Source organism: Triticum aestivum, chromosome 3B (genome assembly GCF_018294505.1).
Source record: "Triticum aestivum cultivar Chinese Spring chromosome 3B, IWGSC CS RefSeq v2.1, whole genome shotgun sequence".
NCBI lineage: Eukaryota > Viridiplantae > Streptophyta > Magnoliopsida > Poales > Poaceae > Triticum > Triticum aestivum.
Window position 1 is genome coordinate 573,596,174 of NC_057801.1, and position 14,874 is coordinate 573,611,047.

The following is a 14,874-nucleotide window of genomic DNA, read 5'->3' on the forward strand; positions in this document are numbered from 1 at the left end:
CATTATAGTGTGGCATGAAACCCTTGTAAAGCAGGTGGGTGTGGAGGATTTTCCGGTCAGAGTAAGACTTCGTATTCCCACATATAGGGCATGGACAACACATAAAACCATTCTGCTTGTTTGCCTCAGCCACTTCGAGAAAATTATGCACGCCCTTAATGTACTCGGAGGTGTGTCTTGAACCATACATCCATTGTCGGTTCATCTGTGTGCATTATATATAACTAGTAAAAATGCCCGTGCGTTGCAACGGGCCCGATAAATACGGCTCAAGACCCTCACAATTCAACGTCTCTCTATTTCAACACGGTGTCCCACCCGTGTCACCACTTATCTTAGTCCCTCACCGACACCGTGTCACCACTTATCTTAGTCCCTCACCACCGGCGATTACCGCAGTGTCCTCTAATCACAACATGTCTGGACTTCGTCAATCGCGGCCATTGCATGACACACATGTCATTAACGATGCAATCACAATGGAATGTTTAAAACATTAAAAACTAATCTTGTCGAGCTAGACATGAGGACCGCTCTCCGCAAGCTATTCCCTACACTTGGTCCCACGCATCCCGCTACAGTGACAACATGGAGGCCGTCGAGGAAAGTAGCACCCTGAGTAGGGTGTCATTGGCGGCCATCGCAGTGCTTCACTACCATGAGCGGGATCAAGGACCTGGGTTGTGGAGGGTCACTCAAAGTCAGATCTGTTGTGCATTGTTGATGGGTGCCAACGGCCGAACCGGGGATTGGTCATCACACTCTAGCACGCGGCTTTCATGAGCTCCTTCCTACACCGACTTGTAATTATGAAAATTTATAATGATGGTGGGCTTTGCCCCAGTCTCATCTAGCAGAAGACCCGTGTGTTGCTATAGGCAAAAGGTGAAAAATACCTCCGCATGAACCATCGAAAGTGTCAAAATCATCTACTTTTTGCCTCTTTGTTGACCATTATGTGGTTCACCGATCTAAGCTCCATCCTGCGGAGACACGATGTTGAGTAGAGGATGCATCAATGTCGACGGTCGGGCATGCACCTCTCGCAAAAGTGAATTGGAAGTAGATGGCATGCAAGGGTAGGTTGACGACAGCAGCTGGCAGAAACTTCGAATATGGAGCAAGGATAAATAGACAATCAAGTCATGGTCTCCTTTTCTCTCTTATTACTAACTAACTAATTCAATTTTTTTACATTTATAAAAAAAACATCTTAAGAAACAAATACCATTTCCTATTGATTTTAGCTCTAAAGCTTTTTGCTGCCTCAAACTCACTGACCTATATTGAACCATTCAATATATAGCGCACCCTTTTTTGGGGAGCGGATATATACTCCTAGAGTCCGTGCCTCCATTTTTTTATGGTTCTCATTGACTGATAACTACACATCAAGTGCACCTTGATACTGGTAGCAACTGGTCGCGCACTCCCACACTCGTTTTTTTATTCTAGGGCCAAGATGATACGACCGAAAATAATTCAAGCCCTATATCTGCACAACAAGATGTAACAGAACATCCTTTCATTTCATTGATCAAAGCATATTTGTAATCACTCAATTCATAGTTTTGAACATGTCAATGGCAGGACTGACACGGCCAACAATCATATATATGTTGTCAACTCTCCGCTTCGATGGCGGTGGCTAGGTCAACCTAGGTGCTAGGTGAGGAGACCATCATACGCAGTGCCAGTTCCTAGAGGGCATCCGAGGAGGCCGGAGAGGCTTGCCTCAGGCAGGAACCTAGAGACGTCGTCCCATGCCCGGCAACGCCAGCCACTGCAGCACCTCGCTTGACAACTCAGCATTCTTTAAACAGCCTGAAATAATTCGTAGTGTCATTAAAGACTGAAGTAAAGTTTGATTTAAAAGTTTCTTCAGTGCTATATTTACCACTGGTATGAGGAAACCTTAGCAATAAATTAATATGGTCGGTAAGATACATATGGTTTTTCAGTAAGAATTCACCCTTCCAAAGCACGAAACTTGCAGATTGCCACCCATCTTCAGTCACACTTGAGACCAGAGAGACTGAAATTGGAGGCGCTGGAATAGACCTCATCTTCCTGGAGGTAAGAGTTATTCAAGAGCTCACTTGCAGGAAGTCTTTCATCTACAGGAGCTAGACAGATTTCTATGAAATTCTACTTGTGTTCCTGACTCTAAGTTATACCTACTGACGTATTTTAGCAGTAAACATTATGTTAGCGTCAGACTTACATAGTTGCTTTCGAAGAGCAAAAAGTTTAACGCAGCTGTATTAGCAGGTCAAAAGTAACACCCGTTAACTCCAAAATCCTAAATCTCAAGAAAAGACTCACCAAAAAAAAAAGAAATAACATGTAATAAACTGTTACCAGGAGTCCAGCATCGAGAACATCGCCTTTTGAAGAACAAATGCCAAGTGTATGTGAGCTAAATACACTTATACAGATCTAGGGGATACGATGAGACTATGCTTCCAAGCACAGAAAGAAGTACATGATCGGCAATGGCACAAACAAATCTGCACATAGTAAATAACCTGATACAGTATAGACTATACACCAAGGGAAACCGGAACAAAGCGATTCACAAAATGTACAAACTTTACTCTATAGACTCTGCAGGCTATAAAATCAGAACATATATACTCAGGTGCAGGTTCTTCAAAATAACTTCAATTGGTTGCACCTTTGCTCAGATCAAATACAAATAGTAGCTGCATTTGTGTAGAACAAAGAATGAAGCATTCATAGCTTAGCTGCCCTTTGCTTCAGTTAAACAATACGTGCTAGCTTGCTTGATGGTTGTGCCCAAAAAATCTAGAGTGAACAACTCTGAACCTGGCTCTAGCTAAAAGAACAAAATCATTGGCTTAGGTAAGCTTTACTCATGTTGCTTGATGGTTGTGCCGAAAAATTCAGTCAATAACTCTGAACCTGACTCTGGCAAAATTACAGACACTGACATGAGTAGCAACCTGAGTAAAGCTTACCTAAAAGAATAACATCATAGAGGCCTCTCAGACCTGGGAAGCATGCGTAAAACTGATGCTCCTTTCCATAGGAGAAATATAAGTGAACTGACAATCAACTATTCTAGTCATCCATGCTTATATATAGTATAAAAATATGGTGAGTTCAGAAATTAATCTTTTCTTTAAAACTAAACAAAGAAGGAAAAGAAACATACCTGTGCGACCGATCGAATAGGGAAGACATGGCATAATTGTTGTATGCATGTACCCAGCAGTGGGCGTTTCAGGCACCCTGCAGGTAATTTTGTTGGACACTTATCCATTAACAGGAGCATCAACAATGGTACGGAGCAAGAACCGTGGCTATGAACAGACCTTGCAATGAATCTCGGTGGAGGCAGCGTCGAGCGCAGAGATTGCGCATGTGACCGCAGACGATGTGAGCACGGCCCAGTTGCAGTGATGCAGGGAGGATGCGAAGGGCAGCGGTGTGCTGCTGGATTGACAGAAGAGGCTGCGAATAGCACAGGGTTCAGCAAGGGGGTTGGAATACCCAAGCAACTTATTGTATTGCCAGTGAAGCGTTCTGGTGCCATAAAGTCTAATGCGCCTGCATTTTAACACAATGGTTGTTAGTACACGACTAAAATAATTTTTTAAACAAAGTAACCTGAGAGTATATCCACAGTAAATAGAATAGGTATATTTTCACAGATCCGTAGCTGTCAGAAAAACACAATGTCACACACCTTTGACACTTTGCTTTTTCCATTGATGCAATAATGTCGCCAGACCATATAGTCGCCGATCTTCACTGTTCCATCAGGACTATTTATGAATATATTGTCACACTTTAAGTCGCTATGTATATTCGTTGGCGCCGGACTCTAATGATATTCCAGCCCTGTCAATATCTGTATTGGCCATCGTCTCATAGCTTTCATACCCACTTTCTTGTGCTTCCTACAGAACCTGGTCATTGTTTCAAATTTCAGCAATCAAAATGTATTGAATAGAAGGTCGATAAGAGTGAAATCTATTTGTGGTTAATTTTCTAGATGCATTTAAGATGTGCAGCCAATCCCAATCAAATTTCCTTTGCACAAGAACAGACTCCGGTGTAGTTAATACGACACCAAATTAATAAGTACGTCAACTTGTAAACAAAATGGGTAATCCATAATAGAATCAGGCAAAGTATTACGAACGCTCCCCGGTAGGAAGAGACATATGAGTTGTGCTAAAGAAAAAGGGACATACTGCCTCGCATGCGAGATGTGCAGGGCTCTGTGATGATGTTAACTGTATTCTTGTTCTCACCAACCCATTAGGCGAACAACTCCTGAATGTTCTTGTCCCTCGGCGTCTTCAACAGCTGGATCTCCATACTCATCTGTTCTATCTTCTCTGAGGAACCCATGACAGAATCTTCAATCTATGTTTAGCTCCATGTCACCTCATCACCCTCCAGCATATCGAAGGTTTAATAGCTATTGGCACAATATACATTAAGGAACACGTGGTGAGCAATTTCCAGTCTTACATGGCCACTGATAAATTCCAACCCAAAAACGGAACTGAAATGTTTAAACTTGATTAAAAAAACTGGGGTTTATTATAGGCTATAGGTTTGAATTTGGAGTCTGGCAGGCATACTAATAAAGTAATAATGCAGCAAAGCGAATCAGATGAGCAAAATTAAATACGCTTTCCATGAATTTGTTGAGGTTCACTAAAAGCATGAAATTCATCAGTGGATATTGTAGAATTCAAGCATGAAAGGTCGCACTTCATAGATGATTGGCTGAAATCACACGTGTGAAATCACACTCTAGACAATGGGTCAATGACACAGATATGTAGAATAAACATCAGATAGTTCCTTGCGGTCCAGCGCGGCAACCCGTGTTGGTCCGGAGGCGGTGCTCCGGTGGCCGGCCGGCGTGGGGTGGCGGTCCGGGATGGAGATCCAACGACCATGGCTTCCGCTTCCTGTGAAGGGGGGGAGAGAGAGAGGGATGTGAGAAATAGAACCAGAGGAAGGGAGGGAAGAAGGAAAGGAGGGCAGAGCGGCACGTTGGTCCGGCGGCCGCGCTCCGATGGCCGGCCGGCGCGGGGCGGCGGTCTGGCATGGAGGTCCAGGGCCATGGCTTCCGCTTCCTGCGAAGGAGAGAGGGGGGGGATGTGAGAAATAGAACAAGAGAGAGGGGAAGGAAGAAGGAGAGGAGGGCATGACGGCACGTTGGTCCGGCAGCGGAGCTCCGGTGGGCGGCGGCGCGGGGCGGCAGGGAGGCACGGGCACGAGCCGCCCGCGCGTGGAGGCGCTGGCGGCGGCGGACACGGGCAAATGCGGCAGGGTGTTTTTTGTCAAAACGGTTTTATCAGATCCACTTAAACAGGACTGCGGGTTTATTTCCATAAAAGTCAAGGGGATTTCTGCAGAAGTGCCGACGACGTACGACCAGAAACCCTGCGTGCTTTATTATTACTAGCAAAAATGCCCGTGCGTTGCACCGGGTATAAAATAAATCTGAGAGTTCATGTGGTATTAAGCTCAGGTGTTTACCTGTCATGGTGAATAATAAGTTTTCCTAATTAAATTGGTTATAAGACTCTTAAAGATTCACATTATGCAGATTTTATTGTATTCCAAAAGCTCGTAATCTATTTCTCTAAACATAAAACGTACTTCTTTAACTCACTCTAAAGAAATTGAATTATGTGTAATAAGTTGTTGTTATTTAACAACTATGTGTAAAAATCATTATGAAAATCTAACCATTTATGGATCAGCGGCTACTCCTTCGATGTGAGAGTATGCATCATCCGCACACCTGTAATAGTTTCAAATATGTCATATATTAATTCCTATATATCGCAATCCCTATTAACACTAATTCATATTTATGTTTTCCCACTTCAAAAATATGATGACCAGAAAGTAAAGAATTTACAATGCGTGTAACTCTTTTGTTGACATGTTGTCGCCAACAGTAGAAGCACACCCTTCACGCCAACATGACCACTTCCCTGGCCATTATCATCGGGTCTCGATGAGGATCAGGAATATGTACGCAGAGCTGTGGGGCATATTGTACAATGGAGGGTAGTGCTCCCCCTCCTAGGTGTCGTGCTGAGCGAAACATGGCACAAGCAAGATGCACCGTTGTCGCACTTTCTCTATTCTTCATCCCTCGCTCTCACCTCCCTATCTTACCGATGACATCCATGACATCCAGAGTTGACGAATATCTTGAAGGTTAGCAAGTGCATGCGAGCTTCAAATATCTTCTCTGTTAAGAAATGTTTCTTTTTAATATTTCACTCACTTTTAATTAGTATACTCTCTCCGTCTTAAAATAAGTGTCCCAACTTTGTATCAAATATAGTATTCCCTTCATTTGCAAATATAAGTCTTTTAAAACTACATACGGAGCAAAATGAGTGAATCTTTACTTTAAAATATGCCTATATATATATCCACATGTAGTCCGTATTAAAAAATTTAAATACACTTAAATTTAGAAACGAAGGGAGTATAAAATTGTGTATAAAATTGTATTGAGAGACTTATTTTATAACAGAGGGAGTATCTGATAATGTGGTGACAACTAACAACATCAAGGAATAGTCGGTGCTCTTCCGTAAAATAAATAATGGATGCTAGCACGCATGCACCGAGTAGCTTCTATTGTGTAGCCGGTACAACATGAAGAAAAGCACCGACCGCCCACTGCTTGCCTTATCCCATCGCCACTCCTCTCCTTCTCTTATCCAGATCGCCATCCCAGCGTGGTCCTCTTCCTCTTCTCCATCCAACCCAGCCATAAGCTTGATCTGGCCGTTCGCCCCAGTCGCCGGTCCCGTGGGTCAGCAGCCTCGCCTCCACCCGATTCAGTCGCGTCCTCCTTCCCAAGGCTTTCTCCGATCTGCCAACCCACCACCCCACCACGCCTCGCTCTCTCTGCCCCCTCCTTCCCAATGCAGCGCCGATGGGGCAGGGCCTCCGCGGCCGCCGGCGCCCTCTGCGACTCCTCTTCTCCATGATTCGCCCGCTATTACTCCTCTCCTCCACGATTCGTGGTGATGTTGGGGTGGCATCTTCTTCAAGCGGGAGGTGTGCCTCGTCCTCGCACATGCCCGGCCGCGCCATCGGAGCCCCCCGCAGGTTGCCTGCCCGTCGCCCTCACCTTCACTCTTCTTCCCCTTTCAATTCTGCTCTATCCTCTCTGAATATCTCCCCCCCTCTCTCTCTATTCAAGTGTAGAGGCAGTGCTCCGCCACCCGATGCTGTTCTTCGCGTCGTCCCGCGCTCCCAAAGCTGGGAACCGGCTCCCCGCCTCCAAGTTCTCGGCATCGACGTCCCGTGCTGCCTGCATCCTCGCCAAGCCCGACTCGCAGCCGTGTAGCCCGAGCTCGCCAAGGCGCTTCAACTCCGCCGCCGCGCCATCTTCTTCAGGCGCTCGAGCACGAGCACAAGCTCGCCCGCGCCCCACCTCTCTCTGCCGCTCCGTCCGCCGCCCGCGGTGCCGTGACCCGCCACTGCCGTGCCCTGCATCACTCTGTAGCCGCGCCGCCTGGGTCGATGCGGTCAGCGCTCCCAAGCCGTTGACCCCGCGCCAGGGGACGACTATTTCCTCCCATGCGTGCGCGCCCGTGCTCCAGCCCTCCCCTCCCCATGCTGCCGGCACACTCGCGCCGCGGGGCCGTATCCAGCCTGTGCCTGGACGACGGAAGCCCCCCCACTGTCCGTGCGCTCCGGCAAGCTCCCTGTCGCGCTCGAGACCTCCTCGAGTCTTCCCGCCGAGGCCTTCCCGGTGACCAGCCTTTGACTTGGGTCTCCTGTCCGCCTCGGCGCGGACGCCCGCCACGACGCCGGCGGCAAGCGGCGGCGCGTGCCCGGCGATGGAGAACGGCAGGATAAGCGGTGAGAGGCGCGGTGGTGAGCCAGTCCAATAAGAGATAAGGGTTGCGGGCATAGTTTCTAACAAATTTAGGGGGTTTTACGCAAAAACGAAACGTTTTTCCAAAGTGCCACTTAAATAGGGACTGCGGGTTAATTTCAAAGAAACAGAGGGGCTTTTTCGCAAAAACGCCGATGACGGACGGGCAGAAGCACTCCGTGCTTTATTAGTAGGGAAAGATTAATTATAATTATAATTATTAATTATTATTAATTATTAATTATAATTATAATTATAATTATAATTATTATTATTATTATTATTATTATTATTATTATTATTACTAGTAAAGGTGCCCGTGCGTTGCAACGGGATGATGTTGTTGTAACATTCTATAAAAAAGACGAAGATCAAGCATAACACAGTATTAAAGAATGACAATAAATAAATGAAATACTGAAAATATAGAATCAGTTCATATATAGGATGTATCACATAAACATAAATAGAACATAACTACTTCTATCGACTCTTGCCGAGTCCAATATGAGTATAATAAATCAGAAACAACATCTTTTTCACACTGAACAACACAGCAATTATATGAGTAAATTTGCCCATGTGTTGCCACGGTTGTTTTTTTACTTTATTTTTAGGCCATGTAGAATTTTGCACAATGTATTCTCTAAACATTCCAAATAGTATGAAACTGATAATTCAAGAAGTGATGTCACATAACCAGCCATACCCAACCGTGGTCCAGATGACCTGAATTTCATGAATTATTGCCACGTAGAAGAATAACCTATCATGTCATTTTTTTAATCCTCCTAGGAGCTTGCCCTTTCTTTTGAAAAAATAATATGGATTTACCTATCTCAGTTCAGTAGAAAGATATGAGTTTCTACCAGATTATGTGCAATTTGGATGCATGTGATAGCACTGTCGCAAAGTGGCAAAGCAAACAACAAAAGGACAGAAGGGAGAGCATAATATGACATTTAGGCATGTTACAATACTGAGATTAACAACATCCATCCCATGCCAAACAAAATTAGAATGTGCTAAACACAATTAACATACATCGCTTTATTGCAAGGTAGTCATGACCACAATATGGTCGTCGCTTCTCCCTCTGGCATTGCCGCTCGCCCATCAACCAAACCACGGCAGAGACACTGGCTATAATCGCTCACCCAGCAAATACCCACGGCAGAAACACTTATTATAATTGCTTGTCCTGCAAACACCCAAAGCAGAGACACTCTGTGCAGGTTGTATTAGATAACTTTGTGCGGGTACCTTTGTCAGATATGAATGCCTATTCCAATTAAAGAAAATATCCATTTCTTTCGGAACTCGCCCAGAAAGAGTTGACAGACAGAATGGTATCAAGATTTACCAAAGTGTCACCTCACAACTCCCTGGTTGACACAAAACAACATGTTAGGATAGATCATGCCGTATGTGCATTATTCAAAGAGCTAAATGATATATATATATATATATATATATATATATATATATATATATATATATATATATATATATATATAAGAGTAGAGGCACTCTAAGTTTCACATAGATTTACATTCCAGCAGGGGTTCCAAAGGAAAACTAATTAATTTTGATAGAGCTCACTGTCAAATCAATGAAGCACAATCTTCCATTTTCGTAGTTCAGTATCAACCATAAGAACCTAAAACTGAAATGACTGAACTCACAAATCCAACAGTTTTCTACATCAACAACTCACATGCATCCCATCTCAGAAATATTGTAGCCTGTCCTGAAAACTAAAGCATGTGTGGTATTTGTTGCTCTGTTTATAATTAAGTGTCTTGTTGCATGCTTGTCTTGAATAAAGGGATAAATGCAATAATATGTGTAGCTGCGTAATATATAGGAAAGAGTGGCGATCTTAACAGTGAAAAGGGAGAGCTTCTGAATTAAGCACAAGATTGCATCATCCCTTCTTAAAAGTATTTTAGCTGAACCTGACAAACTAACAGGGGCACTACTTATGCCACCTAACACCCAAAATTACAGAACCAAAAAGATGCAGTATGCATTTTGGATCAATTCATATCCTAATGATTTAAAATATAGCAGTCGTGCTTAAAAGAACATAATTTATTTAAGTTGTAGTATATGTAGCAAACATGCCCGTGCGTTGCAACGGGCGAAGAAAACGACATTTTCAAATTTAGCGAGAACTGTATGTATTTGCAAAATGCAAAAGATCAGCTAAACAAATGATCAGAGAATAAATGGGTTTTCTATAGATCAATGTTCAAGTTTCTGAAGGAGGTTATATACATGTTGTTGAGATGAAGATCTGTGAGGATGTGGCATCTTCCATATTGCATCTCAGAAACTTAGATTGGACCCTGAGAACAGTTTGTTTTTCTATTTAGGAAAGGTTAATTAATTATTTTCCCGCAAAAAGGTTAATTATTGGCTTCTTCTTTGTTGCCGTTTCATTGTGTGTTGGAGCTTTTCTTCAGACTACAGGGAGAAACCAAGATATGTGCTTGAACTGTTAATTTAAGTCTTTTCTACCAGTGCGATCATCTGCAGTTTTGAGTTACTGCCAGCTACATCTATGTGCTTCCCAGTTTCCTTGTGAATTGCTGGAGAACAACTTAATGTTATGTTTCTTTTTATTTTGAGACTTCATACTGTAGCTGCAGTATCAGGTATCTAAAATAGTTAGTGTATACAGGATACAAGTACAAGAATCCTGATGTTTCATTATAACTGTAGCATCTACTCCAAATACTGAATGATGGCATTACCTTGTCAAATACTGAATGCAGCTACTTTTGGTTTTTTCAATAGTTAATTGTCCTGACTAAAATAAGGATTTTGACATTGGTTATAGTTTTGCGGCAACTTAATGATAGGCTGCAATTATTAATCCAAAAAATATATATTGGTGCTAGAGCACAATAGCTGTGCACAGGTACAGGAAAACAATTGGCATATACACGATACAGAAGAAATTAGAAGTAAATAGTACACGGGGGCAATCAACATACAAAGCTCATGTTCTTCGAAGAAATCTGCAACCAATCAAAGGAGACGGAGAGGGATGTGAGAGCTCACCCACTTGCCTGACACAAGAAATAGAAATTTTCTTAGTCTGCAGATTCGGTAAAGCAATTACAGTGAAGTGTAACATTCCAACTCTATAAGACCAGTTTCTTGGAAAACATTGTTCAACATATGTTGTTTAGAGTTATTATAGAGTTTAAAAAGTAAGTAAATTTGAATTAGCAAGATGAAAGCCAATTCTACATTGTAATTTTATAAGTCCAAAACATTTAGACGACTCCATCAAATGTATAGCTCAGGACTGAGCTATTATCCTTTTGAGACATCTCTGCACACACTCGAATGCTGGCTTTGCTTGTGAAAAGAATTCTTGTTGGCATAAAAAAGATACAGTGGTAAGGGAACTTACCGAGTAGACATTGTAGTTCCATAGCCCAGGATTAATTGCCAATCATGAATCATAGGAAGGGGGTCGAGGAATCAATATTTTACCCAAAAATCCAATAGATGAAACGTTCATGCATGGTCCTGTATGTAACCTTTGTACCTCTCCATAACGCAATATAGCATCACACTAAGCCAGCCAGCAGCAAACAAACCAGCTTTTACCTGTCAAATTCAGGTCCCAGATAAATCCTCCCCTCACTCGCCGTCCGCCCCTGCGTGTCCTCCACATGAGATTAGCAGCAGCCGCATCAAAGTAGTAGCAGTATCAGCATCAATCAACAAACAACAAGAAAGCGGCAGTATAATATGCAACTAACAGGAGCACACCAGCGGCGCACAACATACAGAGCAGTCGTCCCTCTCCCCTGCCCTCCCCGCACCAGCAGCGCACCAGACCATCCTTGTCCTCGTCCATCTCGCCCTGGGAGTCCCGCACCATGCGCTCCCCGACCAGCGCCTCCTTTGCCAAACGCCGCCCACTCCCGCGAACGTCCGCGCCCTATCTCCTCTTCATCGGAGAAACCAACAGCACAGCCTCCTGCCGTGCCTCCCCCTCGTTTCTCTCCCTCCTCCCGGTTTTCTCTCTCCCTCTCTCTCGTCCTCCCTCCTTTTCTTTCAGGAGCACGCCGGAGCAACCGTGGTGCCGCCCGGGAGAACCCCGATGCCTTGTTAGTCCCGCCGCCGCTCGCCTGGATCCGGCCGCCTCGGAAGTTCCGCGCGTCCAGCCCGTCAGCCATCACTCTCCGCAGACCTCACTCGACTGGATCGAGCAGGAGATCCGCCTGCCGCCCCGCACGCTCATTGACCGCCTCGATCTGGATCGATCGGGGAGGAGACCCTAATGAGTTGACCCTGCTCAAATTAGCCACAAAAGGAAAAAAATCGTGGGTTGAATCCTCTAAAATGCAGGGTCTTTTTTGTAAAAACGAAACGTTTGCTCAGTTTAGCCACTTAAAAGAGGAGTGCGGGTTGAATTCTCAAAACCGAAGGGGCTTTTCTGCATAAATTCCGACGACGTACGACCAGAAGCAATGCGTGGTTTATTAGTAGATATATATATATAGGTGGTAGAGAGGTAGAGAGGTAGAGAGGTAGAGATAGAGATAGAGAGGTAGAGATTAAGTGTGTCAAAAATCATTACAGAACATCATGAATAGATAATTAAGTGACTAAATTAATAGAAGTTCATCATCACATTAAAACCAAAGTACATACATAGTTCTCATCTAATAACATAAAGCTCTGCAGAGCATCTAAATTAATTAAACCATATACTGAAACTATGTAAAACATTTCAATGCGAAAACAAATGCGATCATAATCGCAACCAATGTAACAACTGATCCAACGGCATAATGATACCAAGCCTCGGTATGAATGGCATATTTTCTAATCTTTCTAATCTTCAAGCGCATTGCATCCATCTTGATCTTGTGATCATCGACGACATCCGCAACATGCAACTCCAATATCATCTTCTCCTCCTCAATTTTTCTAATTTTTTCCTTTAACGAATTGTTTTCTTCTTCAACTAAATTTAACATCTCGACAATAGTGTCGGTTGGAATTTCCGGTTCAACAACCTCCTAGATGAATAAAATCTATGTCACGTTGGTCGGCATAATTGTCATAAACAATAAATGAACCAATAGTTATGAAAAGATAATATATACCACATCCGAATCATAGATAGGACGAGGGCCGACGGGGGCGGATACCAAAACCATCGCACTATATAAGATGCAATAATAAAAGTAAGAAAATTATACAAGTATCTATCTAAACATACAAATAAGAATTTTTTTCCTTTCAGAAAGAAGATAAGAACAAGAGGCTCACCACGGTGGTGCCGGCGATGAGATCGGTGCGGGTGATCGACGACGTTGAAGACGGGGACGGGGCGTGATGGACCGCTAAACCTAGACAAATATTGAGGAAAATGGAGCTTGGCGGTCGAGCTTGGAGAGGAGAAACCTTAAGTAGTGTGGCTCAGGCATTCCATCGAACACCTTATGTGCATAGGAGGTGAGCTAGAGCACCACCAAGCCCTCTCCCCCTCGGCCAGAAAAAACAGAGCAGTGTGCTCTGCTCTTGCGCGAGGGGGTATATATAGGCACCACCATTGGTCCCGGTTGGTCGCACGAACCGGGACTAAAGGGTAGCCTTTGGTCCCGGTTCATGCCACCAACCGGGACCAATGGTGATGGGCCAGGAGTGCGGCCCATTGGTTCCGGTTCGCCCCACCAACCGGGACCAAAAGGTCCAGACGAACCGGGACCAATGGCCCACGTGGCCCGGCCGGCCCCCGGGGCTCACGAACCGGGTCAAATGCTCCCATTGGTCCCGGTTCTGGATTGAACCGGGACTAATGGGCTGGACCGTCCTGGACCATTGCCCCCTTTTCTACTAGTGTCTCCATTGGGACGTCATCGTCCTCCAGCTGCCTGTCGGCCAGCCGGTCGACAACAATGGCTGCCATCTCCTTGGGGTCCATCGTCCGCCCGTCCCGAAGAGCGCTGGAGCGCGAGGAAGCCATGATGGGCAGTAGTGGTGTGGACAGGAGAAAGGGAACGGATGCGGATGACTGCGGCTATGGTCGGCGCAGCAATTTATATAGCAGCGGTGAGCGTCGGAGGGACGGACGTGTGGCACCGGAGTAGCCGCCTTGGCAACCGCGTATCATTAATCTGGGCGGTAGATGGACGGACGGACGGCACTTGTGTCGTTTGAAGGCGGAGCAATCGCCTGCACCGGGAAGCGGGGCGGGTGGTGCTGACTGTTTCAGGCAGAAAGCGCGCGCGGGCGAGGAGATGACTTTACTTGGAGAGGATGACAATGGGGACCCACCAGGGCCATAGCCTCATGTACGCAAGTGTCTCCTTATTATATATATATATATATATATATATATATAGGGTCACGCTATTCATCATCCTGGGTGAGGAATAGTTATTCTTCACCCCCCTCTATTTTAACATGAATGCACCATAATTTTATGTTCCGTAAATTTTGTCTTATTTCAGACATAAAAAGAGAACGTAAGAAAATATATAATTTCCGTAAAAAATATTTTATATTACGCAAATTTCAAACATAAAAATATAGTGTAAAATGTACATAAAATGTAATTTTTCTGGTCTTCTGACATTTTTTATGCCAAATTTTACGCAGTGAATCAATATGACTGTAACTATTTGTATTTGAAACATAATTTATTTATGAAATGATCGTAAGATTACCTCGGGTGAAAAATAACGTATTCGGGACCCTGGGTGATGAATAGTAACATTATATATATTTTGCTTCCTCCTGGTTTCCTCACATCACGGTCCCACACCATTGTCAACCTATGTACTCGCTCCTTTTCGGTTTATAGGCCTTATCTCAAAATTGTAGTTTTTCCATTTTATAAGGCTCAATTTGCTTGTTTTCCATCACATGTTCAGATTCCAAGGTGCATTAAATCATTGCATGCAAGTATTAAGAGAAAATTGACCAATGCA

General features: G+C 44.1%; 1 protein-coding gene and 1 pseudogene across 2 annotated transcripts; one reads left to right on the forward strand and one right to left on the reverse strand.

Annotated features, from left to right (window-relative positions):
* Positions 1-1,747: 1,747 nt before the first annotated feature.
* On the reverse strand, positions 1,748-5,111 carry LOC123067606 (probable serine/threonine-protein kinase WNK9; annotated as a pseudogene).
* A 1,628-nt stretch (positions 5,112-6,739) lies between these two features.
* LOC123070998 (pistil-specific extensin-like protein) lies at positions 6,740-8,601 on the forward strand. 2 transcript variants are annotated; one of them, XM_044494443.1, is made up of 2 exons: positions 6,740-7,131; positions 7,226-8,601. In XM_044494443.1, exons 1-2 carry the CDS (start codon positions 6,956-6,958, stop codon positions 7,782-7,784), a joined length of 735 nt encoding a protein of 244 aa, XP_044350378.1. In that variant the 5' UTR covers positions 6,740-6,955; the 3' UTR covers positions 7,785-8,601. The 2 variants fall into 2 exon arrangements, with proteins under 2 accessions (XP_044350378.1, XP_044350379.1); XM_044494444.1 differs by having other exon boundaries at positions 7,231-8,601.
* The last annotated feature ends 6,273 nt before the right edge of the window (positions 8,602-14,874 follow it).

What these genes read in the sequence shown, in the direction of transcription:
- LOC123070998 (XM_044494443.1), top strand. Translation starts at nt 6,956, where the DNA reads ATGGGGCAGGGCCTCCGCGGCCGCCGGCGCCCTCTGCGACTCCTCTTC. An exon ending in GCCATCGGAGCCCCCCGCAG is followed by an intron (nt 7,132 to 7,225) that starts GTTGCCTGCCCG and finishes TCTCTATTCAAG; the next exon opens with TGTAGAGGCAGTGCTCCGCC.